A 26,752-nucleotide genomic window follows, 5' to 3' on the forward strand; every position below is an offset into this window, starting at 1 on the left:
GATGGATGGACAGAGGACATGTCGCCCTCTGGTGGCTGTTTTCAGACTCTTCAGGACTGTGAAAAGAAGAGAAAATCAGCCGGAGTTAGAAAATGTAAATAAGGTCAGTTGTCACTCAAGGACCACTTACTCGCTTGTTCTGGAGCTTTTGGCCACACAGTCGTCCTCATCAGATGAGGTTAACTCAGTCTGTAGAGACTTGACTTGGGAACTGGTGGGGTTGCTGGTTCAAGTCCCCGCATGGACCGAGCATGGAGTGTGGACTGGTAGCAGGAGAGATGCCAGTTTGCCTCCTGGGCACTGCAGACATGCCCTTGAGCAAGGCACCGCCCCCCTAACAGAAAAAAAACTGCTCCCTGATGGGTTGAATGTTGGAACTAAATGTGAGGATCAAACTGGATTTACAGTTGACAGTTGACATTGTAGCAAGTGGCTGAGGAGCTCCAGATGTTCAATATCTCCATGCATCTCTTTAACTCAGGTCAGGATCTCCCGCTCAAACACTGGAAGGACTACAGGTTCCTACAGAAGAACAGCAGCACTGATGGTGATAATAATAAAACATTTTATTTGTATAGCACTTTTCTAAATACTCAAAGACACTTTACAAGGAGAGAAAGCAACAATGAAAACATGTCATGAATAAAAATAGAAACAACTTTAAAAAGAGAAAATACAATGTCAGTAGAATTGTGGGTATTTCAATGAACACCATGTTAGCGAGATAACGTAACAGAACTACAACCTGGAACCGGGATTAAAACTGTTATCCGTCAAATGGACCGTTTACTCAATTCTTCTTTTATGGGTTTATTTGGAGTTATCTGGCTGTTTATTGAAACACCCTGTGGGGAGGTGTTAACTGAATCCATCCTGGGAGCGGTGACACGTGTTCTAGAGGAGGAGCAACACTGGAGGGTGTGTGGGGGGGGTCCAGAGCTGCAGACATACTGTGTTTTGGCCACTATAGCTTCCAGGTGCAGCCATGATGTGGGCTCAAACGGGCCCAGTACTGCTGCTAAGTCACTGGTGATCATGTGATGAGGGGTTGATGTAAGGCAACGTTACATCTTCACAGCCGACACAGCTCTAGCTAGGGGGGGGAGGGAGGGAGGGAGGGAGGGAAGGAGGGGGGGCAGAGACAGTAATAATTATACAGCACTCGTCTTAAAGTGCTTTAAAGTGAAAGGAACAAACATATTAACAGTTAGTCTGGAACAAAAAGGGGTGATGGAGACGTGTACTGTTGTCTTCTAGAACAACGAGCCACCAGTCAGATGCTGGTTCAGAGAGAAAGGGAGCTTCAGTTGTGTGTTCAGGAGAAGGCAACCGTCGGCAACCGTCGGCAACCGTCGGCAACCGTCGGCAACCGTCGGCAACCGTAGTAACGTTGAGGTCCTCCTTCACTACACAAGAGAAGCCAAACTGGCATGAACACGTCAACATGGTCGGCAGAACCACAGTCCGCTGGGTCGGTTCCGTCGTGGTCCTCGCTGACGATGCTTGGAGATGAGGTGTGGGAGGTGTGGGAGGTGTGGGAGGTGTGGGAGGTGGGACGTCAGGGAGAAATTAGTCATGACACACCTCCTAACGCACAATATACACAATCTGCTTTCTGGAGCACGTTGACGGGGTAAAAACAAGAGAAGAAGAAAGTTTCCTCTTCTTCTGCTGCTAGAAGCCTCATTGGACTTTTGGGTTTTATGTTCAGAAACATATCAGACTGACGGGAGAATTTAGTCATATTTACTTTGACACCGTGGTGCCCTGGAACCCCTGGTTCAGGGTTTGGATCACACTGGATAAAAACAGCCTTTCGTTTCATTTAACATATGGAAAAGGGGGGGAAGTGGGGGGGGGCACTATTCATAATGGGAAGGATAGATATCTTCATAACTAGAGTGGGAGAGGAGGATGGGGAGATAACTTCTTAGTGAGAGGACAGATTAGGGGACAGACATTTTAACTTATATCCAGTACATGGCATAGATCATACATGAGGGTCAAGGCAACACATTATTAAACCTAACTACTCAGTAATCAATCTCAACTAGTTCTCAACGGTGCCTCCCCCCCCCCCCCCCGTTCCAGAGGAGGGGTGAGGCGGCGTAGGGGCGTCCAAAGTCCTCCCTCCGTGATGCTGGGTCCGAAAGGGGCGGGGAGGATGAGGAGGGTGTGTGTGTGTGTGGGGGGGGAGATGGTGGACGCGACGTGAAAAGGGGGGGTGGCTGGTTCCAGGGGGGGTCTCATTGATTGTAGAGAGAGCGCTGCTCCCAGGGCATGGCCTGGATGGTGCGGGGCACAGGGGAAGGCTTGAGCGTGGGCGCTCCGTTCGGATGGAGGGAGTGGCCGATGGGGTTGATGGTGGTGAGGGGCCGCTGGGGGGCCAGAGAGAAGGTCTCCTGGTGCTTCGGCTGTAGGGGGGGGTGGGGAGGAGACAGAGAGAGAAGAGAAAAGGTAGAGTTAGAGAAAAAGAAGAAGGGAAAGTAAAATATCAGTGTCAGCAGAGACGTCTCACATTAATACTGATGAAGTGGTGACGTTCAGATGGAGGACAAGAGGACAGCAGAGACCATATAAAACCAAGGACAACAATGAAGGTGGAGCTAGAGTTGGAGACAGACAGGCCCTGTTCACACCTGGTATTAACATGCGTCCTCAGTGATCGGATCACATTGGACAGCTCTAAGTACAGGTGTGAACGCACTCGAGACGCATTGAGGACGCATTGAGATCCGATCACTCAGACCACAGTCAGAGGTGGTCTGGGCCTACACTAGGCCTCCCAGGCTCTCTGGAGCTCTGTACCCGCTGTTGTCTGGCAAAGACGGCGGAATATTAATAAAATGTACCCGATTTCATGAATATGTAGGATATTACTACTGACATTCATGTAGTATTACATCACAACGCCTGCTGTATCAGCCGGGTTTACTATGTGTTTATCTGCATATAGAGCGGGGACGTCAGACCAGATCACAAGTGGTCACTGAGGACACATGTTAATACCAGGTCTGAACAGGACCACAGAGGACATGGAGAAGGTGTAGTTAGAGTTGGAGAGAAACAGAGGACATGGAGGAGGTGTAGTTGGAGTTGGAGAGAGACAGAGGACATGGAGAAGGTGTAGTTAGAGTTGGAGAGAGACAGAGGACATGGAGAAGGTCTAGTTAGAGTTGGAGAGAGACGGAGGACATAGATAAGGTCTAGTTAGAGTTGGAGAGAGACGGAGGACATGGAGAAGGTCTAGTTAGAGTTGGAGACAGACAAGAGGAAATGGAGAAGGTGTAATTAGAGTTGGAGAGAGACAGAGGACATGGAGAAGGTCTAGTTAGAGTTGGAGAGAGACAGAGGACATGGAGAAGGTCTAGTTAGAGTTGGAGAGAGACAGAGGACATGGATAAGGTCTAGTTAGAGTTGGAGAGAGACGGAGGACATGGAAAAGTTCTAGTTAGAGTTGGAGACAGACAGAGGACATGGAGAAGGTGTAGTTAGAGTTGGAGAGAGACAGAGGACATGGAGAAGGTCTAGTTAGAGTTGGAGAGAGACAGAGGACATGGAGAAGGTGTAATTAGAGTTGGAGAGAGACAGAGGACATGGATAAGGTCTAGTTAGAGTTGGAGAGAGACAGAGGATATGGAGAAGGTGTAATTAGAGTTGGAGAGAGACAGAGGACATGGAGAAGGTGTAGTTAGAGTTGGAGAGAGACAGAGGACATAGAGAAGGTCTAGTTACAGTTTGAGACAGACAGAGGACATGGAGAAGGTGTAGTTAGAGTTGGAAAGAGACAGAGGAGATAGAGAAGGTCTAGTTAGAGTTGGAGACAGACAGAGGATATGGAGAAGGTCTAGTTAGAGCTGGAGACAGACAGAGGACATGGAGAAGGTGTAGTTAGAGTTGGAGACGGACAGAGGACATGCAGAGCTGAGCTGCACACGTCTCTTTAAGGATTCAGATCTTTCTCTGAGGGCTTCACTGGATGTCTGCAGGTTTCATTAAAGTCATTAAAATGATTAACATACAGTAACAGTCATAGAATTGTTATATTAACTGAGGTATTAAAAATCTAAAACTTCAGAAGAAATATCTCAATATATAGGATTGTTATGTTGTGCAACGTTATCATTGCAGATGCCTATATGATGAAAGTACGATTTTTATTTGATATTAATAAAAAAACACGGGGGTGTACGTGATTGTAGCCTAATTTAAGACTTTTCTTGGTTTCCCTCTAAACCCTGTCCTCACACTCAAATAGTCCCTGCTTGTGCTTGGATAGCTCTACTTCTACTAAAACTGTATGCTTGCACAGATTTGCAATAAGCCTGTCAGAATTCTCCAACAAATAGTATACCAGGTGTAGTGTTGACCAATGAGATGATCCCTGCCTCATTGAGAGCAGACGTTTCACTAGTTCACAGAAGCAGCCTGAGTGTGAGAAGAACGGAACCCTGCTTTCAGGTTTGGGGACGGAGCGGCTCTCAGGTCAGCGAGGGTGGAGCTCTCCCGTGCCATCAGGAAAGCAAAACGTCAATATGCACAGAAGATTCAAAATCACTTCTGTGATACCAATGACACCAGGCATATGTGGCAGGGCATCTAGGCCTCAACGGACTACAAGATCACATCACAGGTCAGTGACAATGACGTCCACCTCCCTGACACATTAAATGGCTTCTTTGCACAATTTGAAGCCCAAAACAACATGCCAGCATTTAAGACCCCCCGGCCCCCCGAGGAGATGGCACTGCGTCTGGACTAGGGATGTCACGAGAACCGGTACTTCGGTACCAAGTCGATGCCAACATTCCAAAAAACTTCCAAAATTAACACCCGCCAAGCACCATGCAGCAGCGAGATCCAGAGATCCAGAGATGCAGAGATCCTTTATGTACGAGAAGAGGATTCACTCGTGAGGGAAAAAGATCCAGATCCACTTAGTTTGAACCGATCCAACAGCATCCAATCAAGTTTCAGGAGAAAACCATGAAGAACTAACGTTATGCTACTGAGCACCAGTTGGATCCAGTTACTCTGCTGTTAAAATCACATTACATCTGGTGAAGAGCTCATATGGCTTGTTTAGGACTCGAGACCCGAGCTGGGACTTGAGTCACAGGCTTGAGACGTACTTGCGACATGCAAAACAATGACTTGGTCCCACCTCTGGTAGCCTATACCCAGTGAAATGTCACCATGTCAGTGAATTTAAACTAGTGCCTGCAGTCTGAGGATATAAACTGGGGGGAAAAAAGTTAGTAAACTTGTGTTTGGTGGATTATTTCTCTGTTGATTTTACATCGTTGGAAAGCCTGTTTATTTACCTTCGCAATGATGTCCAACTTGTAAGGATCATGCATTTGTGGGATGAGCAGCACAGCTGATTATGTCAGGAGCCTCAGTAGCGGTGGAAGATCCATACGCAGCCACAACAGCCTGGCACCTCCTCCTCATGCTGGTCACCAACCTGGTCACACGTTGCTGTGGGATGGCGTTCCATTCCTCAACCAGGATTCGTTGCAGGTCAGCCAGCGTGGTTGTGTTGGTCACTCTAACATGTACAGCACACCCAAGCTGATCCCACAAGTGTTGAATTGGGTTGAGGTGTGGACTCTTGGCAGGCCGTTCCATTCTCTCTACTCCCACATTGTGGAGGTAGTCTGTGATAACCTTGGCTCTGTGGGGGCGAGCGTTGTCGTCTTGGAGGATGAAGTTAGGTCCCAGATTGTGGAGATATGGGATCGCCACTGGCTGCAGAATCTCATCCTGATATATCACTGCATTGAGATGGCCTTCAATGATGACAAGCCTTGTTTTGCCAGTGACATCATTTAGGGAACACACAACCACGCTGGCTGACCTGCAACGAATCCTGGTTGAGGAATGGAACGCCATCCCACAGCAACGTGTGACCAGGTTGGTGACCAGCATGAGGAGGAGGTACCAGGCTGTTGTGGCTGCGTATGGATCTTCCACTGCTACTGAGGCTCCTGACGGTGTATTAAATGAATAAAGTGTAAAATAGCCAATATGTCTTGTTTGTTCCTTGTTACTGATAGAGAGTTCAATCATCCAATCCACCAAACAACTCAAAACAAGAGTCAATACCAACAGGAGAATACACTGTTTACCATTGACGGAGCATTTTGGAAAAAAAATTCTTGGGCGCTCCCCACATAATCAGCTGTGCTGCTCATCCCACAAATGCATGATCCTTACAAGTTGGACATCAGTGTGAAGGTAAATAAACAGGCTTTCCAACCATGTAAAATACAATGACAATTAGCATTGTAACAACAGAGAAATAATCCATCAAACACAAGTTTACTAACTTTTATTCCCCTATTTTATATAGACAGATGTACACATTACATGGGATTTATTGTTTTTTTTACCATGGTATCGAATTTTAATTCACTGGTATTGGTATCGACTACTAGATTTCTGGTACCGTGACATCCCTAGTCTGGACGCTGTTGACGTGAGCAGGACCCTATCCAGAGTCAACCCACGGAAAGCTGCAGGCCCAGACAACATACGGGTGCTCAGAGACTGTGCTTACCAGCTGGCAGACGTCCTCACGGACATCTTTAACATCTCTCTAAGCCATGCTGTTGTCCCGGCTGGCTTCAAAAAGACCACCATCATACCAGTGCCAAAGAAGCCCACTGTGATGTGTTTCAATGACTACCGCCCCGTGGCATTGACTCCCATCATAATGAAGTGCTTCGAGAGGCTGGTCATGAGACACATAAAGTCTGCCCTCCCCACCTCTCTGGACCCTCTCCAGCTTGCATACCCCCCCAACCGCTCCACCGACGATGCTATTTCACAAACCCTGCACTCAGCCCTATCTAACCTGGACACTGGGGGCACTTATGTTAGAATGCTGTTCATTGATTTCAGTTCAGCATTCAACACTATCATCCTCCAGAAGCTGATTGGAAAACTTTCCCTGCTGGGTATCGACACCTCCCTCTGCAATTGGATCCTGGACTTTCTGACACAGAGACCACAGACTGTACGGAGAAGCAGCAGAACATCAGGTACCATCACGCTGAGCAAGGGTTCCCCCCAGGGCTGCGTGCTCAGTCCACTGCTGTTCACACTGCTGACCCACGACTATGCTGCCAAGTCCATATCCAACCACATCATTAAGTTTACTGATGACACGACGGTAGTCCTCATCAGCAACAATTATGAAACACCTTACAGAGAGGAAGTGGAGCAACTGGTGAGCTGGTGCAAGGACAACAACCTATCTCTTAATGTCGAAAAAACTAAAGAGATGGTTGTGGACTTCAGGAGGAGGCCCGCTGACCACTCTCCACTGCTCATCAGTGGTTCCACAGTAGAGAGGGTCAAGAGCACCAAGTTTCTTGGTGTGCACATCTCCGACGACCTCACCTGGCACATGAACACCAACTCTGTAGCCAAGAAGGCACAGCGACGCCTCCACTTCCTGCGGAGAATGAAGAGAGCCAGCCTACCACCGCCCATCCTTACCATGATGGTAACCGTGTGGTTTGGGAACTGCAAAGCAGCGGAACACAAGACCCTACAACGCATAGTGAGGACAGCTGAGAACATCAAACGTGTTTCTCTCCCCTCCATCCAGGACATCTTTCAGGGGCGCTGTGTAACCAGAGCCTCTTCCATTGTAAAGGACCCCTCACAACCCCTCATAGACTGTTTACACCTCTGCCATCAGGCAGGAGGTTTCGCAGCATCAGAACCACCACTACTAGGTTCATCACAACCACCACTGCTAGGTTCATCACAACCACCACTGCTAGGTTCTGCAACAGCCTTTTGCCCCAAGCTGTCAGATCACTAAATATCCTGCTGCTATCCACCACATAAACACTTCATCCCCCCCCCCCCCCACACCCCTCTCATATCCATGACCCCTCCCTCCCTACGTCTCATGCTGGACATGAAACAGACATTTCAGGTCTACTATGCACTGTCACTTCTATTTATCTATTTAGTAGGTATTTATAAAAGGAGAATTACTGGAGAGTCATGTGGTTTTTATATATAGTACTTTTAAAGACCTGATTGTTTTTTTTACTCTGTTAATCGTCCTGTCATCCACTTTTTATTCTGCTGCACTATTGCACTTTGTTCACTGTGTTATGTTCCATGTCTGTGACTATGTTTTTGTATGTCTGTGTTTGCACCCTGGTCCGCGAGCAATGACATTTCGTTTTAGCCATGTACTGTGTATTTGGAAAAAATAACAATAAAGTTGAACTTGAACTTGAGAAGGGCTGAAGCTGGAGAGCAGGAAATCTGTGCAAGCAACAATATAGCTGAGTGCAAGCAACAATATAGCTGAGTGCAAGCAAAAATATAGCTGAGTGCAAGCAACAATATATCGGATGGCAAGCAATGATATATCGGAGCGCAAGCAACAATATATCCGAGAGCAGGCAACAATATATGGGAGTGCAAGCAACAATATATCCGAGAGCAAGCAACAATATACCCGAGAGCAAGCAACAATATAGCTGAGTGCAAGCAACAATATATCTGAGTGCAAGCAACAATATATCGGAGTACAAACAATAATATATCGGAGTACATGCAATAATATATCCGAGAGCAAGCAACAATATATCCAAGAGCAAGCAACAATATATGGAAGTGCAAGCAACAATATAGCTGAGTGCAAGCAACAATATATCTGAGTGCAAGCAACAATATATCGGAGTGCAAGCAACAATATATCGGAGCAGAAGCCGAGCTAATCTAAGGGCAAGCAGGGCCTATCTGAGTGTGAGGACAGGATTTAGAGGGAAACCATTACAAAATCTGAACGTGAAATCAATAAGTCATGCTCTCAAATTAAAAGAGCACGTTATTGAAAGTTACGAAAAAAGCTGCATATGATAATGACCTGTTCCATTCACCAGCATATAAAACCTGAGATTACTGAACATCACCTCAGACTTTAGTCGTTTGGACCTGCAGACTCCAACGGGGAGATTTGAGGAATCCAACTGTTACATTAAACTTGATTCCTCTTGACCGTTTAACCAGAGAAGGCATCAAAAAAGCATATTGCCAATATATGATGAAATATGACTCGTGCAGCCCCAACTACAACATCAACATGTGCAACACTGAGTTGAGTGAATGATTAGTGTCTAAGTGTGAAAGACAGGACTCAGTTAGCAGCACAGCCCCAAGTTAGTAGTGTCCTACCGCCAGTTCAGAGCCCAAGCTAAACAATAACCCCACAAACTAAATTACTGGCTTTTAGTCTGTTGCTTTGCAGGCCACTGTGAAGCTGAGCATTGTTATCCTCAAACTAAACTAAAAGTTAGCTAGTTATTAGGACTACTATAGAATCTATTGGGTGCCTCTATCAGGAGGCTAATAATGCTACCAATACTAATGAAGCCAGTATTGTTTAAAGTCCCAGTGTCTAAGCCAGGACTGGGGGTGAAATGGGCCCATTAGTGCTCATCTAGATGCTCTTCTTGCCCCTAATGGATATTAGACATAATAATTAGACTAATGTCATTTTGGAACTAAACTTCACAGGACTTGTAGACCAACATAATTATTATTCTTGAACATAATCATGAAATTATAAAATTATAATTATATTTGGTATTGACTGCTTATGGTGTTGACAATCAGCTGGTAAGGCAGCACTGACTAACTTGATAGATTGTCATCTAACGATGCTTCATTTTGGCTCCTGAGCTAAAGTGTGTCAGTGTGCTGACTTGATTATGACTTACCCCAAACTGCATGTGATTATCATAAAGGGGGCATGTCTGTAAAGGGGAGACTCGTGGGTACCCATAGAACCCATTTACATTCACTAATCTGGAGGTCAGAGGTCAAGGGACCCCTTTGAAAATCACCATGACAGTTTTTCCTTGCCAACATTTAGTGTCAGTTTGGAGCGTTATTTAACCTCCTTCATGACAAGCTAGTATGACATGGTTGGTACCGATGGATTCATCAGGTTTACTAGTTTCATTTGATACTGATCTTCACTGTACGTTTAAAATTGAGCCGCTACAACCTAAAAATCACAAGTTGCGTTAAAGAAATTAGTGGCGTTAAAATTAATTTGCATAACCGCATTATTATCCCGTTAACTTTGACAGCCCTAGTTAAAACATCGATGTGATGCACTTAAAGGTCTAATTAAGGGACTCAAAATATTGTCTCCTATATATACGGGTATTAGTAGTTGGTCAGTACAGTACTTGACTGCGTGTGCAGGTCATTTTCCAGCTTCTTATGTAGTAGCTATGAGCTGCCAATACTAAAAATACCGACAGACTCACCACTTGGTGTCTTTTTAAACTGCAAAAAAGACACAATCCACCTGCTCTATTTATCGTTACAGCCACACGTTTAACCTGCCTACAGTTGCTAAAATCTAAACGTGAGTAGGCTGCTAACAGCACTGACCGTGCCCTCAATTTTATGGGGACAACTGAGCACAGGGAGGTCATAGTGATGGGACATTTTAACTGTCCTGTCACTACAATTTATTTCAATGACATTGTAGAAACCCACTTCCATCAGTGCCCCAGAAATATCTGAAATGAAAACAGCAGACAAAAAGTCAACTTTAAGAAGACAGCTAAGACTGTGTCCACCAGGTGCCTCTACAGATAGCAGCACCTATCTTTATCTGAACTTGCTACTATTCTAACAGTTATCCGTCCTGTCCTCAGTCAAGAGGAAAGACATGAGCTGTGAGCAGAGGCTCCCGGTGGACACATGAAGCGTTACAGTATTAGTCCCTCTCTCCTCATGTTAGTAGCCAGACAGGGAGAAGGCAGCTAGGCGGTTAGCCAGCAGACAGCGGACGGCGGGTGTGTGGCGGTTCTCTCCTACCATGGGGTTGGCGCTCAGCCTAGTGTATCCCAAGCTCAGCTCCTTTACCTCAGGCACCAGGGGCTGGAGCAGGGAGTAAGAGGAGGACGGGGTGGCACTGGAGGAGGAGATGTGTTTGTTGGAGGACGAGCTCCTCATGCTCTGCTGGCTGCTCTGGGAGGACACTGAGCTGGGACGGCCCTGCTGGGACAGACACAAAATAGGGGTGGGAGAAAAAAATTATTCACTTATGTATCGCGATTTACTTATTTATTTAATTAGAAATTAATTTAATAATTTAGAAATACCACAATCGATATATTTGCTTCATCTGAGTCTATGTAGAGGTAGAAGAAAGTTACAGCTTTTATTGTGGTAGTCTGACTAACGTGACGTCATATCCGTTCCGTATCCGTCAACCAAAACAAACCTCAGTGAGCCAAAACTAGAAAGTGTAAAACGTTGGAAGGTCATTGTGGATACGACCTGCACCCTCACATGTTAAATCCAGCGTGGTAAACACTACACATCCAGTAAAGGATGGAAACACTTTGTTTTTTCCTGCAATGTGTTAAACCCAGAGCGAGCCGGCCGTCGCTCTCGTCTCCGTGGTCAAATGGGCCGACGCTACAACTGTACAACACCCATATACTGACATTTATGTTAAATGCATTGAAACGGCCCCGATGGAGCTGACCATGGATGGATAAAGAGAACGGAGCTGACGGGAGAGCTAGAGACCACCTTGGAGAAGTTAGAGGAAGTAGACATGTGGGACTAGGTCCACTTTTCAAAATAAGGTGTTAACAAAGGGAACTGTATCTACAAAATACATCTATGGAAATAAGATTGATGGATTATATTCACCAGAAGTATAAAACATTACATGTCCCTTATAAATTAAAAATAAAATCCAACTAATCTGTGAGGGAAATGTCTTTATTCTTTGATTTTTGGGTTGCTGGATAAAAAATTTAATAAATAATTGCTGACAATGATCCTGATATATTTGACTTCAGGACATCTCTGACTACATACATGCTGAAAATCAAACATTTTTACTGGATTCATTTAGGTAAGTCCCTAGAAGTGTGTGAAAACGTTAAAAAAGTTAACCAAAATCGCAATAAATCGTAAAATCGAATCACAATACAGAAAAATCGCAATACATATTGAATCTGCACCCAGGCATGGTGATAGTATCAAATGGGGAGATAGGTGAATCGTCCCAGCCCTAACAGAAAGCTCAACACACTCTCATAACAAGAAAACTCCTCCCAACGCTTCCCCAGTGTCTGCTCTGGGCCTGGAACCTGTGTTCTCCTCCCTACCTGGTGGGGATCAGGCACAGACTGGCTGGTCACACCCCCCTGCCCTCCCTGGGACATGGGGGAGACACAGTGGGAGGGCAGAGGTTCCTGCTGGCCGTGTCCTCCATGCTGCGGTTGCATCATGGAGTTAGCGCTGTTCTGCTGTTGTTGTTGTTGTTGCTGCTGCTGCTGCTGCTGCTGCTGCTGACGGCGAGCATTGGTGGAGAAAGAACGACGACCACCAGACTGGATGGGACAAAGACAGGAGAGAGAGACATTTTGTAAATCATTTCTGTCTTCATGCACATCGTTTGTGCCAGTAATACACAAAGAAGATAAAGAGCGGTGACAGATGAATGTGATGAACTCTTATTTTCCACACTGAATCAAATTCTTCTTCTTCATGTGCACTTTTCTAACATGTATGTACCTCAAATCTGTCCTATAGACTCATTACCCTTCACTACCCTTTATTAAAACTATAAATATGAGGGGATGGGGTGGTCAAGTTGTACACACACACACACACACACACACACCAACATAAACATCAATTCTACCCAACCTAGAAATTATAACTACACAGACTGTCAACTCCAACATTAAAGGGATAGTTCAGGTGTTTTGAAGTGGGGTTGTGGGAGGTACTGAAGGCGGTCGGTGCACCCCCAGTTTGGAGAAGCAGACAGGAGTACCAGCACTGAATCAAAGTAATGTACTGCTGAGGCAACAGCAAAACACATTTTAGACATCTAAAAGAAAGGCCCACCTAAAAAAATCAACATCAGTTTAAGTGTGCGCTATATTTAGAATATTTTCACCGCTTTACCTCGCCGTCAGACAGCCCTTTCTGAAGCCGTTATTAATGCTCGCACCAAAGATACCAGACTCCATTGACAAAAACAGTAATTTCACCTCTCAGAACACAGGAGTTGCTGGTCTGCCGCTGCCTCGATCGGTTAGTTTGTTTGTGTTATTGTGTGACTTTGGTGAATCTGAACTAATCCTTTAAAACACCAAAGTCACACAATAACACAAACTAACTAACCGATCGAGGCAGCGGTAGACCAGCAACTCCTGTGTTCTGAGAGGTGAAATTACGTTTTTTTTGACAAAGGAGTCTGGTGTCTTTGGCGGAAGCTTAATTAATGGCTTCAGTTCCCCATCGAAAACGTCTGTCTGACGACAAGATAAAGCAATGAAAATATTGTAAATATAGCGTACATGATTTTTTTAGGTGTCTAAAATCCGTTTAGCTGCTGCCCCGTCCTCAGCAGTACATCACTTTGGTTCAGTGCAGTAACTCCTGTCTGCTTTTCCAAACTAAAGGTTTGCTGACCGTCATCTACTGTAGTAATACACTGACTATAGAGAAGTACCTCATACAGCCCCACTGAGAAACACCTGAACTACCTCTTTAACATGAATCAAATCTACGTCTATCCTCTGTAAGCTCTAGAAGATCTTGCCTTGTCAACTTGTCCTCTAGCCCTGACAACTAAAGTATTTTTGCTGGCATTAGCGTTAAACCTTAACCTTCTCCCTGAACACTTAGAGCTACAGTACACGTCTAAACTTGATCATTATTCCTCTATCATTAATAAGCCTGGTAGGAACATTTTGCTTTTTGTTTTACATCCTAGGTCTTATCTTCGTAGTTCAGACCGCCATCCGTATCAGGGATGTTTACATTTTACACACGAGATTCACTGTCAAGACAACGGCTTATGTAACATTAATTGAGACTGTTTTTTTAAACAAATCCAGTTTACCAGTTATATAGATCAGTGGCTTTCAAAGTGGGGACCGAGGACCCCCAGGCATCCTTGAGGGGTTCCAGGGGGTCCCCAGCAAAAAGGGGAATCATTTATTGTCACTATAATTCCATCCATAAGTAACACAATGACAGAATGTATGACTAGTCTGGTCATGGGTTTCATACTCTTTCTGTAATAACACATCTAAAAGCAGAGAACGTACCAGATGGGGGAACCTGGGACAGAATCTTATCAAATGATGGTACGCAGTCTGATTTGTGTCAGTTTAGGGGCCGTTGACGTGAAAAAGTTTGGGTACCACTGGTATAAAACACTGACTGGGAGGTGAAAACACGTTCATCAACTGCATGTTACGCACACAACTTGAGTTGAAGTAGTTTTACAATGCAGTGGACTATTAAAAAGACATTTAAAAGATAAAACGGACAAACAGAGATTTTGTCTAAAAAAAAAGACTGCCTCATATTAGCTTCAGCTGAACTATGGGATGTACTTTTACTGTGGATTTTGTCCACCATCACTTACACTGGAACTGTGTTAAGAGGGGATCAGTTCATGGCCAGTGTGGGCAGGAGAAACAAACTGATAACCTTTCAACGCCACACGAGTATTTCAGTATCGTCTAAAGACACACTTGATGCCCTTTAATCTGCACTTTAATTTATACTTCCAAAATAAGTACTTTTGATAAAGTGGATGAGTTTAAACCCAGTGATGACCCACTACGAGACCCTGAGGCAAACATGAGTTGTCTCCATGCATTTTGTATGTATTAGTTAGTAATTAGTTTGAATTATCTCAGAATCATTTTTGTATTTTTAGATGTAATGGTCAGACCTGCTCCGACAGCCACTGATAGTCTTTAATGCTACAGTCACGTTGCCACCAGACAGATGTCAGCACCGCGGGATGACAACATCTGGACCTTTTTCTGTTAAGAAGCCACATAAAAGCAGTTTGAAGCATTTAGATCAGAGATGGTGGTTTTGATCTGAACTTCCTGTACATGTTGGCCCTGACTCACAGCTACCGTTCCATCTGCTGACTCACACACACACACACACACACGCTCACTCACGCTCACACCAACCTGGTTTTTGGCCGCGGCGCTGCACCGGTGCTGGGCCAGGTCCAGCATGGTTCGGTAGCTCTTAAAGCAGGACGGGCAGTTGAACCGGTTCTTATTAACCAACCCCCACACCCACACACCCCCACATACCCCCACACACACACACACCCCCACACACCCCCCCCACACACACACACACACACACACACACACACACACACACACATTTGGATTACTATACTTGTGAGGAATTGTGTCCCTTCCCTGACCTCTAACCCCTGACTCTGTCCCTAAACTTAGCCTAACCCTGGTCTAACCCTAACTCCACAGTAAGCTGGAGAGGACAGAAAATGTGCCACAATATGTTACATGCACACACTTCATCAAAGCAGATCATATTAAATATGCCTTGCCACACATGCATATCTTCATTCATTCACACACACCCAGTGTTTCTCCTACAGAGGGCCGTCTGTGGTGCACTGCCAGTTTTACCACAGAAACATTAATAATGTCAATTTCATTATGAAATGTTAAATCAATTAATAAAGTTGTTCCTGTTGGCACACAAGTGGCCACGCAACGCTGTGTCACAGATATTTGTGAACATCAGTTGAAAAGGTTACTGCTATATAGAGCTGCCATGTGGGAGCGCTCACTGGTCCCAGAAAGGCTTTTCCACATGCTGTATTTCTATTTCACATGTTTTCTTTTGAAGACGTCCTCAAAGTTATTTAACATGGAAACAGGGTTGATTACATATGTATGGGCCTCAGAGCGCCATCTAGTGGGCCGTGGAGGTTCTGTCAAATTGTTAGATTAAGTTTTTAAAAAATGTAAAATGGTGTTATTTTTATGGCGAAATGTGCTCAAGAATTCACATCATTTAAAAACATAGTAATTCACACACCACTAGCTAACCAACGTGCACTCGGATGCAGTGACACAAATGGATCGTTTTTGGACAGTAAAAAAAGTGAAGTGGGAGACAACCCTGCACCAAATTATGCTCCAAAGTGTGTGGCGAGGAAATATGACTTAGCATACATAGGGCTGACACATTAACTGCAATATTGCAATACTGCGCTATTGACTAGCCAACCGCAAGGGATGGAAAGCAAGCGACACAACCGCTATGTTCACGATTTTTTCTTTTTTTTTTTAATTCTTTGCGATAGGAGCGCTAGGTAAACACCAGCAGCATGACGAGGCCACTGAGCGTCTATTCTGTGCTGAGTGCTGCACGTTTGGTGTTTTTTCTGGTCGCCGAGAGTTGAAAAATGTTCAGCGTTGGGTAAAACGCTGCGCTCGCCACTGTCCCTTTTTTACCCAGTCATCCAATCACAATGGAGGAGGGGCGGGACAAATACCACAAAGACCAACCGTCACATCCTACATGTTCAGGTCCACTAGTGATGAACAACAACAATGGAGGAGATATTAATACAAACAGACCGGCAGGTCCGTCCTCTCCTCCTTCCTGTTTCATCCTTCCCTTCATCCAGAGCAACTACCTAATCCAAGTACCCAACATTTATACGCCTGTGGTTATTCCGTATCATAGCAACCAGACGCAACCAAAGCATCTCATCTGACAAGGCTGCGCCTCATTGACCGTCTGTGTTCTGCATTTAACCATATGTACAGTATGACATCTTTGTCATTTAAAAAGCAACAATATACTGAATAATATCCATACAATAACACTTATTTCTATAGCACTAAAATCAGGATAAATTAACGAATTTGCAAAAAAAAAAAAAGAGGCAATAATATTACACATGGCGCTGTTGAGCCAGTCAACGTCACCGCAAAGGACATTCCTTCACCGTGACTGCCCTATGTATACATTCAATTTGGATTGATAATAGCAGGCAGTGATGGGTGAGGGTTAGCAGTAAAACTATCATGCAGCACACGTGTGTAAATTCTGATTGGCCGGTCACCGTCATGGCCGACAACCAGCCAGTTTCAACCGGTGGCCGATCAATCGGTGAATCTCTAATATGACCGATAAAAAATACATACGATATCTATCATTCTAAACAGTAATTTATACAGTGCGAAATTACAGCAAGGGGTGTATAATAGACATATAATGAGTTATATGAAGGCAGCTGGAGCAGACCTTAACATAACTCACATTACAACCGTGCACTGCGCCTGCAGGGTCTGGCTCTCCTAACCTTTTTAACAGGCCGGCATATTCAATCAACAGCTGGGTAAATTTAAGTATTGAGCATCTCTAGAAAAAAGTTATTCAATACTATACAGCTGAGAAGTTTGTCAGGGAGGTTTTACAGCCCCTAGCATAGCAATAAATGTAACCGTGTGTAATTTCAAACCAGCCACTGGATTGTTCTAATAGGTGACGTGCAGAATATTAATTCACATCTGGTGATATTCTTTATATTGTGTGTTAATGCGCAGCAAAATAATCCCCAACAAATGCACTATTGAGTAAAAACTACTAAGCTTTCTTTTTTTTTAATTAAACTATATATTTGTGAGTCATTTGTAAAGATTTTTATTCTCATTAGGAGTATGTCCTTCTGCCAAATACTTTGTACAGAAGATGTCAACCCAAACACTTAATTTCATGATGAAAAACTTTGAATATTTTCGCCAACAACCTTTTTTTCCATGACTAAGACGAGCCGGCAGCAACATCATTTAACACTAACTGTGATTAAATCAACATGCAATACTAAAAAATAACTAAAATTTCTCTTTATATTAATTGTCAAAAAAGAGGAGACGATATATTGAAAGACTTTTTTTTCCAATTCAGCAGTTTCGCATTCTGTGCTCGCCATATCAGTACTACACACTTATTTAAAGGAATACTTCACCCACAAAATGACCGTTGGTCTATCAATTACTCACCCCGTATGGAGCTTTTTTCCTATCTTTATTCAACAGCGTGGTCTTTCAATTTGAAAGCATGACTTATTGATTTCACGGTCAGATTTTGTAATGGTTTCCCTCTCAACCCTGTCCTCGCACTCAGATAGGCCCTGCTTGTGCTTGGATTAGCTCTTCTTCTGCTCAAACTGTATGCTTGCACTCGGATACAGTGCCTTCAGAAAGTATTCAGACCCCTCCACTTTTTTCACATTTTGTTATGTTGCAGCCTTATGATAAAATTGATAAAATTATTTTTTTCCCTCACTCAATACACCATAATGACAAAGCGGAAACAGAATTTTTGAAATTTTTGCAAAATGTATTAAAAAGGAAAAACTGAAATATCATGACATAAGTATTCAGACCCTTTACTCAGTACTTAGTTGAAGCAGCTTTGGTAGCGATTACAGCATCGAGTCTTCTTGGGTATGACGCGACGAGCTTTGCACACCTGGATTTGGGGAGTTTCTGCCATTCTTCTCTGCAGATCCTCTCAAGCTCTGTCAGGTTGGATGGGGACCGTCGGTGGAGAGCTATCTTCAGGTCTCTCCAGAGATGTTCGATTGGGTTCAAGTCAGGGCTCTGGCTGGGCCACTCAAGGACATTCACAGAGTTGTCCCTAAGCCACTCCTGCGTTGTCTTGGCTGTGTGCTTCGGGTCATTGTCCTGTTGGAAGGTGAACCTTCGGTCCAGTCTGAGGTCCTGAGCACTCTGTCCAGGTTTTCATTAAGAATATCTCTGAACTTTGATCTGTTCAACTTTCCCTCAACCCTGACCAGTCGCCCAGTCCCTGCTGCTGAAAAACACACCCAAAGCATGATGCTGCCACCACCATGCTTCAGCGTTGGGATGGTATTGGGTAGGTGATTAGCGGTTCCTGGTTTCCTCCAGACATAACGCTTAGAATTGAGGCCAAACAGTTCAATCTTGGTTTCATCAGACCAGAGAATCTGGTTTCTCCCAGTCTGAGTATCCTTTAGGTGCTTTTTTGCAAACTCCAAGCGGGCTTTCATGTGTGTTTCTCTGAGGAGAGGCTTCCGTCTGGCCACTCTGCCATACAGCCCAGATCGGTGGAGTGTTGCAGTGATGGTAGTTTCTCCCATCTCCACACAGGATCTCTGGAGCTCAGCCAGAGTGACCATCGGGTTCTTGGTCACCTCTCTTACTTAGGCCCTTCTCCCCCGCTTGCTTAGTTTGGCCGGGCGGCCAGCTCTAGTGAGAGTCCTGGTTGTTACAAACTTCTTCCATTTAAGAGTTATGGAGGCCACTTTGCTCTTGGGGACCTTCAATGCAGCAGAATTTTTTTGTAGCCTTCCCCAGATCTGTGCCTCGACACAATCCTGTCTCTGAGCTCTTCAGGCAGTTCCTTCGACCCCGTGGTTTGGTTTTTGCTCTGATATGCATTATCAGCTGTGAGACCTTATATAGACAGGTGTGAGCCTTTCCAAATCACATCCAATCATTTGAATTTACCACAGGTGGACTCCAGTCAAGGTGGAGAAACATCTCAAAGATGATCGAGGGAAATGGGAGGCACCTGAGCTAAATTTCAAGTGTCATAGTAAAGGGTCTGAATACTTATGTCAATGTGATATTTCAGTTTTTCCTTTTTAATAAATGTACAAAGATTTCTAAAATTCTGTTTCCGCTCTGTCATTATGGTGTATTGAATGTAGGTTGATAAGGGGAAAAAAATATTTTATCGATTTTATCATAAGGCTGCAACATAACAAAATGTGAAAAAAGTGAAGGGGTCTGAATACTTTCTGAAGGCACTGTATATTGTTGCTTGCCCTCAGATATATCGTTGCTTGCCCTCAGATATATTGTTGCTTGCCCTCAGATATATAGTTACGGTTTTCTTTGACTAAGATGAGACTAAGGGCGCTTTCACAAGCCAATATTCAGCCCACCTTAATCAAACTGTGGTGCGGCTCGTTTGGGCGGTTGTGAACGCAGTAATCATACTCTGGTGTGGACCAAAACAACCGCTTGCGAGAGGTGGTCTGCCAAAATGCAGGCCGCCTGTGCGGGCATTAGTTGAGATGGACCCGGTAAATGACAAGTTAACATTCGTGGGAGGGACTAACCTGGACTTTTGCAGAAGTCCGATGTTTGCTTGACATCTGGGGACGAAGAGAACACACAGAATATGCTAAATAAAGTCCGCAAAAACAGTGACGTTTATAAAGTCATAAATTGGAGGAGAAGGCATTTGTGCGTAGTCGATCAGTGCCGAGTCAGTGCATAGAAGTGGCAGCTCTCGAGACCAAAAAGATCAATTTGCTCCTTCGGACACGCCCCTCAGCTAATTTTTTTTCCTTCCATTTGGTCCGATTTAATTTGTGCACTGTGAAACCGAACCAGACTAAATAGAAAACAAACCAAAAGTATCAATTTAATTCTGATTCGGACGAGCCAAACAGACTATGGCTTGTGAAAGCGCCCTTAAATGCCCAGACTTTTAGTCAATTAAAACTTGACTAAGAAAAACAGGATGAGGTTGAATAGATATGATAAAAACTAATAAGGACATTTGACACAAGATCTAAATAAAAATAATAACTGACAAAATTAACACTACAACAAGAATTGTTTATCGATGTCTCTGGTTTATGTAATTCCAGACTTAATTAATGGTATACCACTGTTAGGAGATTGAGACTACAGCCATTTATAAATAGAAGATGAGTCGTTACATAGGCACAGCTGATTGGGCTACTGCATGTTATGAGCTAAGATATTGCTCATCTCCTCTGCTAGGAACTGTGATGCATAAACTTCATGACGGTATCGATCACATTCAGGAAGAATTAACACATCCTAAATGTATATATCTCACTACGTGTCATTCAAACAGAAAATATGTACGCTCTCACACGGCTGCAAAATCACTCACAGAATTGTTATATTAGCAACACTAATGCAGCCCAACACACACCATCCCAGGTATCATCCACCAACTCACGCAGACCCACCTGGTTGGATGAAGCAGCGGTGCAGCGGTGCTGGGCCAGCTCCAGCATGGTCCTGTAGCTCTTGCAGCAGGAGGGACAGTCGAAGCGGTTGGGCCCGTCGTCGTGGATCCTCTGGTGGTTACGGAGGTACCGGGCCAGACGGAAGGCCTTCCCACATAGGTCGCACATGTAGCGCTTCTGACCGTGGATTCGCATGTGGTTGCGCAGGGACATGTAGTTGGTGTAGGGCTTGCTGCAAAAGTCGCACCTTTTTGTGGAGACAGAAATAGTGTGGAGGTTAGAGGTCGCCACTTACAGTGACCTACAATGAGTGAGGTGGTAGGAGCTCTGTGGCAGGAGATCTTTACTGACATTAACCCCCCTGAGACTCAGACTTTAGAGAGGGTCTTTCAGAGGCTGTAGCAGGTTCAGTTTTAGAGCTAAAGTGAAGCTACAGATATCAAATTAAACTACAAAAAAGGAATCTATCGGTACCAACCATGTGATGGTAGCTTGTCGGGGAGGAGGCTAAATAACGCTACAAAGTTGGGCTAAAATTTGAAAAACTTGCATTGCCATTTTCAAAGGGGTCCCTTGACCTCTGACCTCCAGATATGTGAATGTAAATGGGTTCTATGGGTACCCACGAGTCTCCCCTTTACAGACATGCCCACTTTATGATAATCACATGCAGTATAAATGTGTTATCGTTTCCTATTCTAAAATGGTGTATCTGAATATTTCTGAATACTGGGGTCCCTAAACAGTGTTGAATTACATAAATTGGGTCTCACTGTAAAGTTGAGACTCTGGTGGATCCAATGAGCCCAACTGTATTCATGTGTGATGATGTTATTCCCCATAGGAGACATTTCATTGACCTCACTTTAAATGACCTGTGGTGACCTCTAGGATAATCACAGCCTCATGAAACTTTAAAACCCCAAACTAAAGACCTAGAGCATTCAGAGGATGGATGGATCAAACTAGAGACCTAGAGCATTCAGAGGATGGATGGATCAAACTAGAGACCTAGAGCATTCAGAGGATGGATGGATCAGACTAGAGACCTAGAGCATTCAGAGGATGGATGGATCAAACTAGAGACCTAGAGCATTCAGAGGATGGATGGATCAAACTAGAGACCTAGAGTATTCAGAGGATGGATGGATCAAACTAGAGACCTAGAGCATTCAGAGGATGGATGGATCAGACTAGAGACCTAGAGCATTCAGAGGATGGATGGATCAAACAAGAGACCTAGAGCATTCAGAGGATGGATGGATCAGACTAGAGACCTAGAGCATTCAGAGGATGGATGGATCAAACTAGAGACCTAGAGCATTCAGAGGATGGATGGATCAAACTAGAGACCTAGAGTATTCAGAGGATGGATGGATCAAACTAGAGACCTAGAGCATTCAGAGGATGGATGGATCAGACTAGAGACCTAGAGCATTCAGAGGATGGATGGATCAGACTAGAGACCTGGAGCATTCAGAGGATGGATGGATCAAACTAGAGACCAAGAGGATGGATGGCTTTCCTAGCTACATTGACAATAAGGGGCTTTTTCTATGATGTTCCTCAAGGTCTTGGTGTCTTAATGTGGTATTTTGGAGGCATTATTGATCATTTTGATCAATTCTCCAGTGGTAAAAAATGGTTAAATTTAGCACCAAATCTGTGGAACAAATGGTATCAACCCAGAAACAACTTATGAGACATAAGAGAGCATGGGAATGGTCATCATATACTTCTATCATAATGTTCTAAACCCTTATACACTTTTACAATTTATTTAAATTAATTGATTCATGTTTATCTGATTTATGACTTGAACAACTTGACACACAGTGCTGAGCTGCATCTAAAATTAATCTTCAGGTTCCAGCTTTCAGATGATGTACACCACTTCTATGTGACATCTACTGTTGATCTGCTATCTCCCCCTAAAGACCCCCTGGACCCCCCTAAAGACCCCCTATACCCCCTAAAAAGGACAAAACGGGTCTATAGTGGGTCTCAGAGGGTTAACTGAAAACTGGAATGCAGGAACTTTTTAATCATCAATGTTAAAACAGAGTCTCGGGTCCCTACCTGAAGTCTCCAATCTTGTGGGTGAGCTTGTGGTTGAGCAGGGAACTGGCGTGCTTGTAGGCGCAGGTGCACAGGTCGCAGACGTACGGCCTCTCGTCTGAGTCCATGTCGTCTGACGTCGTCGTTGGCGCCGCAGGCGCTGGCGCCGTTGCTCGGGACTCCAAGGTGAGACTGGAGCTGGAGAGTGACGCTGAGGAGAGACTGGAACTGGAGAGGGCTGCCGAGGAGGAAGGGAGCTGATCGCACCAGCTGATGGTTGAATTCGGCTGTCACAGAGGAGAGGAGTACATTAAAGCCGAGTACTGCGACATGCATACATCAACAAGTCAGTTACACTTTCATGACAAAATTATTTTTTTGCATTTTCTTGGCAACTGGCAATTTTGATTTGAAGTTATTAGGGCTGCCTAATTTAACGGGATAAGAACGCATTAACGCAACTTCATTTTAATGCAACTAATTTCTTTAACTCATTAACGCAACTTGTGATTTTTAGGTTGTAGCGGCTCAGTTGTAAAGCTAGAGTGAAGATACTGGTATCATATGAAACTAGAAAACCTAAGGAATCCAACCATGTCACACTAGCTTGTTGCGAAGGAGGCTAAATAATGCTCAAAACTGCAAGTGAGTGCATACATGACTGAAACTATGAGGCACGTCTTTAGATTGTCTTGCATAAATGATGGGGGCATCATTCTGTCAAGACCTGCTGTCGAGAGTAGACTTAAAATTTCAACTAAAACATAAAATATGGCTTTACACTGTCCAGCTATAGAATACATGTCAGGTGAAAATAATGTGGAAGTGTAACAACTCAGCACCACGGACAGCAACTCTACACACATTAGAGATCTGCATGGGCCAAAAACTGAGCCCAAACACGGCACATACCAGCATATATGAGACCCAATGTGACCAAACCTGAATGGTGCTGCTAAATGTGAGACACAAAGCTATATTTTTTTATATATTCCAACCAGTAGAGACCGTTAGCTTGCCAGGCTAATGCAACACGTTGCCTACACTTTGCATCTTTTGCTTCTGTCACTGAGCATTGCATCTGCTTGCAACACATGGCAGACACAAATGATTGGCCCAGTCATACAGAGAAACTCATAAATGTGATTTGAAAATAACTAAACGCGGCCTGAGCCCTAAGCTTTACTTAACAAAAACGACCAGAAGCAGAACTCTAGCCTACACCACCTGCCCAGCTCTGACTCTTCTGCAGATGAATATTTTCTCGCAAAATAAGTTCTTAATGGTCTCATCATGCAAATACATTTTTTGTTGTATACGTCCGTCAGAGTGTTGACTGAGTGCTCAATGTAACCTAATAAAAGTAATGCAAGTGGACAACAACACAAGACAATGAAGAAATCCTCTTCATGACTGACAACACATTCAGAGCAACTGCTGCAAACACATTCACCAGTTCTGACAGCACATACTCTCCCTGGCTACTTCATTAGGTACACCTGTATAGACAATCCAACCTCTGACACATACTTTACCTTAACAACGCTTAAAATAACAGTTTTGTTAAAACTTTTCAAGAGCTGTTAATCCAACTGCATGTGGTGTTGTACAGGACTGCATTATATTGAAATGTGTTTAGAATTTTCTTCCACCATAATGCATGTAATGCATGGGATGGGCAAAATATTAGAAACACCTCTCGATATAATAGGGCTGTCCTGAATACCAATTTTTGGGCTTCAAAGCTTCTGAGAGAAATATTTGAAGGTATTTGAAGCTTCGCAGCGCAGCAAGCTGACATGTTCTGTCTGTCTCCATCTCCCTGGTTTCAGTGCTGCTGTTGCACTACTGTACACACACAACAAATATCCATCTGAGAATAGCAGATAATTCATGTTGAATATGAATAACGAATAATTCATTATTTCATGGGTTATTTGGGGATTTATACATTATTACATACTTGTACATATTTAAAAAAATTCAAACAAAGATGCAACGAAATAAAACGAAGCATTCGAATAGTGATTTGGAGGTTGAATACCAAGGCAATGGTCAAAGCTTTGACGCATTCGCAGTCCAGTTCAACACCACTGTAAACTACAACTTCCATAATAAACATACAGTTGAATTAACACCTCTGACAGTGTCTATCAAAACTAAACATTATGTTAGTAGGTAGAATATGTGAAAGAGTTGTTGTATTAGATTGCATTAGTTTTTACAGGTGTACCTAATAAAGTGGCCACTGAGTGTAGAAACACACTGCAAATATAGAAACACAAGGAAAACACAAGTAGATTATTGTGTCCCCTGGATACTCCTGCTGTTTATTTGCTGGTGTTTCTGTATTTGAAGCAATGGGAATCATTCTGGGAGTAAACTAAGCAATGTGAATCATTCTGGGAGTAAACTAAAAGCAATGGGAATCATTCTGGGAGTAAACTAAAAGCAATGGGAATCATTCTGGGAATAACCAGAACTCTGTTTTGGGAAATTCAACAACTGGAATAAGTTCAGATCCCCAGACACACACATGGTGTAATAAATATTGTGTGTGACAGCGAGAGGTGCTCAGCTTGTAATGCCGCCCACATTCAAATATTCCAAAGTGTTTAAAGATATAAAGTAGTGTGTGGGTGTCTGTGGTCTGAGAGCGACCATGAATGAAGCGCACAGTCTGGCATCACAAAGAGGTCTTTCTAGTCCTCCGCGGGGCGTCTTCCGCTCCCGTTTCCTGTGGGACAGCCTGCTACTGTTTACACTGTTTACACCGCGCTGATCCATAACAATACTGCAGGCCTCGTGCACAAACCTGCTCAAACAAACTGTCTACGGTCCACGGTACCGGAGCACACCTGTCGAAGCATCGTGTTGCACAACAAGGCGCCTTGTTTCTAGCCAGCCGGGGCTCTGGTGGTAGCTAGCCAGTGTTGTCTGATGTTAGCATTAGCTCGGTGATGCTTAGCTACAATAACATGCATTGTGCTAACCCTCCGGCGCCTCTTCGCAACACAGCTGGAGCAGAGTGTTGGGCATACACGTCCACTTTCACTAAACCCCTTATGGGACATGTAAGACATCCAATATTTAGGAACTAATCATTAGTAGCCACTTAGCTCGGCAGCTAAGAGTGAGACTAGGCCGCTCAGCAGGACCACTGGTCCGTTAGCAGGGAGCAGGGAGCTAACGAAGCTGCTCTGGGACACAGTAACACAGGCTGCAGCTTCAGCTTACTCGCTGTTGCTAAACCGTGTAAAATAGAGACGCTGCCTGGTGCTTAGTGAGCTGAATGCGGCTCCGTTAGCCGTGTGCTAGCGCTGTGTGTTGTCTGGGCTCGCTAGCTAACGGCTAACGGTGCTAACGGCTAACGGCGGAGGTAGCTGGCTCTCTTACTCCGGAGTCGTTCGGATCCTTTTTCCAGAACAGTTGAGAGCAGTGGCCGAAAGACTCTGTCGACGTCACATAATTCACTCCGTTTCTGTCCTGGAAGTCTCCGTGTGTGCTGCCGGTATTTGTCCTGGCGTACATCGTTGGTTTTCAGATTATTCGACTTTTTGTGGCTGAAAAGAAATAGGGCCGCTTTGTCGGGATCTTCTTCCGAAAAGAAAAAGATTTCTTCAGTGAAATGAGCGTTTTGGCGGCGGCCATATTGAAGCATACGGGTCCTTACCGCCGCCTGCTGGGCTGGAGGGGTAACCACGGGCTGTGGTCAACGCACACTTATGGCTATTCATATGTTTTTTTCCTAAATGTTTTAACAGATAAGGTATAAAATATCATTATTTTCATTCCATGCTA

At 44.2% G+C, this 26,752-nt stretch overlaps 1 protein-coding gene across 8 annotated transcripts; it reads right to left on the reverse strand.

Annotated features, from left to right (window-relative positions):
- Positions 1–545: 545 nt before the first annotated feature.
- Positions 546–26,613, reverse strand: LOC141779934 (uncharacterized). 8 transcript variants are annotated; one of them, XM_074654957.1, is made up of 8 exons: positions 26,348–26,613; positions 22,973–23,238; positions 20,894–21,140; positions 20,006–20,041; positions 15,030–15,119; positions 12,183–12,407; positions 10,921–11,055; positions 546–2,414 (listed from the first exon to the last, which is right to left on the reverse strand). In XM_074654957.1, the coding sequence occupies exons 1-8, from the start codon at positions 26,480–26,482 to the stop codon at positions 2,247–2,249; spliced, it is 1,302 nt and encodes a 433-aa protein (XP_074511058.1). In that variant the 5' UTR covers positions 26,483–26,613; the 3' UTR covers positions 546–2,246. The 8 variants fall into 8 exon arrangements, with proteins under 8 accessions (XP_074511058.1, XP_074511056.1, XP_074511055.1 ...); XM_074654955.1 differs by having other exon boundaries at positions 10,873–11,052; positions 26,348–26,611; XM_074654954.1 differs by having other exon boundaries at positions 10,873–11,055; positions 26,348–26,611.
- Positions 26,614–26,752: the final 139 nt, after the last annotated feature.

This window comes from Sebastes fasciatus, chromosome 13 (assembly GCF_043250625.1).
Source record: "Sebastes fasciatus isolate fSebFas1 chromosome 13, fSebFas1.pri, whole genome shotgun sequence".
NCBI lineage: Eukaryota > Metazoa > Chordata > Actinopteri > Perciformes > Sebastidae > Sebastes > Sebastes fasciatus.

Bases quoted from the DNA above. Each gene is read 5' to 3' on its own strand.
- LOC141779934 (XM_074654954.1), bottom strand. From the start codon at position 26,482: ATGTACGCCAGGACAAATACCGGCAGCACACACGGAGACTTCCAGGAC. The intron at 21,141-22,972 runs GTAGGGACCCGA...CTCCACAAAAAG, and splicing joins CACAAGATTGGAGACTTCAG to GTGCGACTTTTGCAGCAAGC. The intron at 20,042-20,893 runs GTGGGTCTGCGT...CTTCGTCCCCAG, and splicing joins CCGCTGCTTCATCCAACCAG to ATGTCAAGCAAACATCGGAC.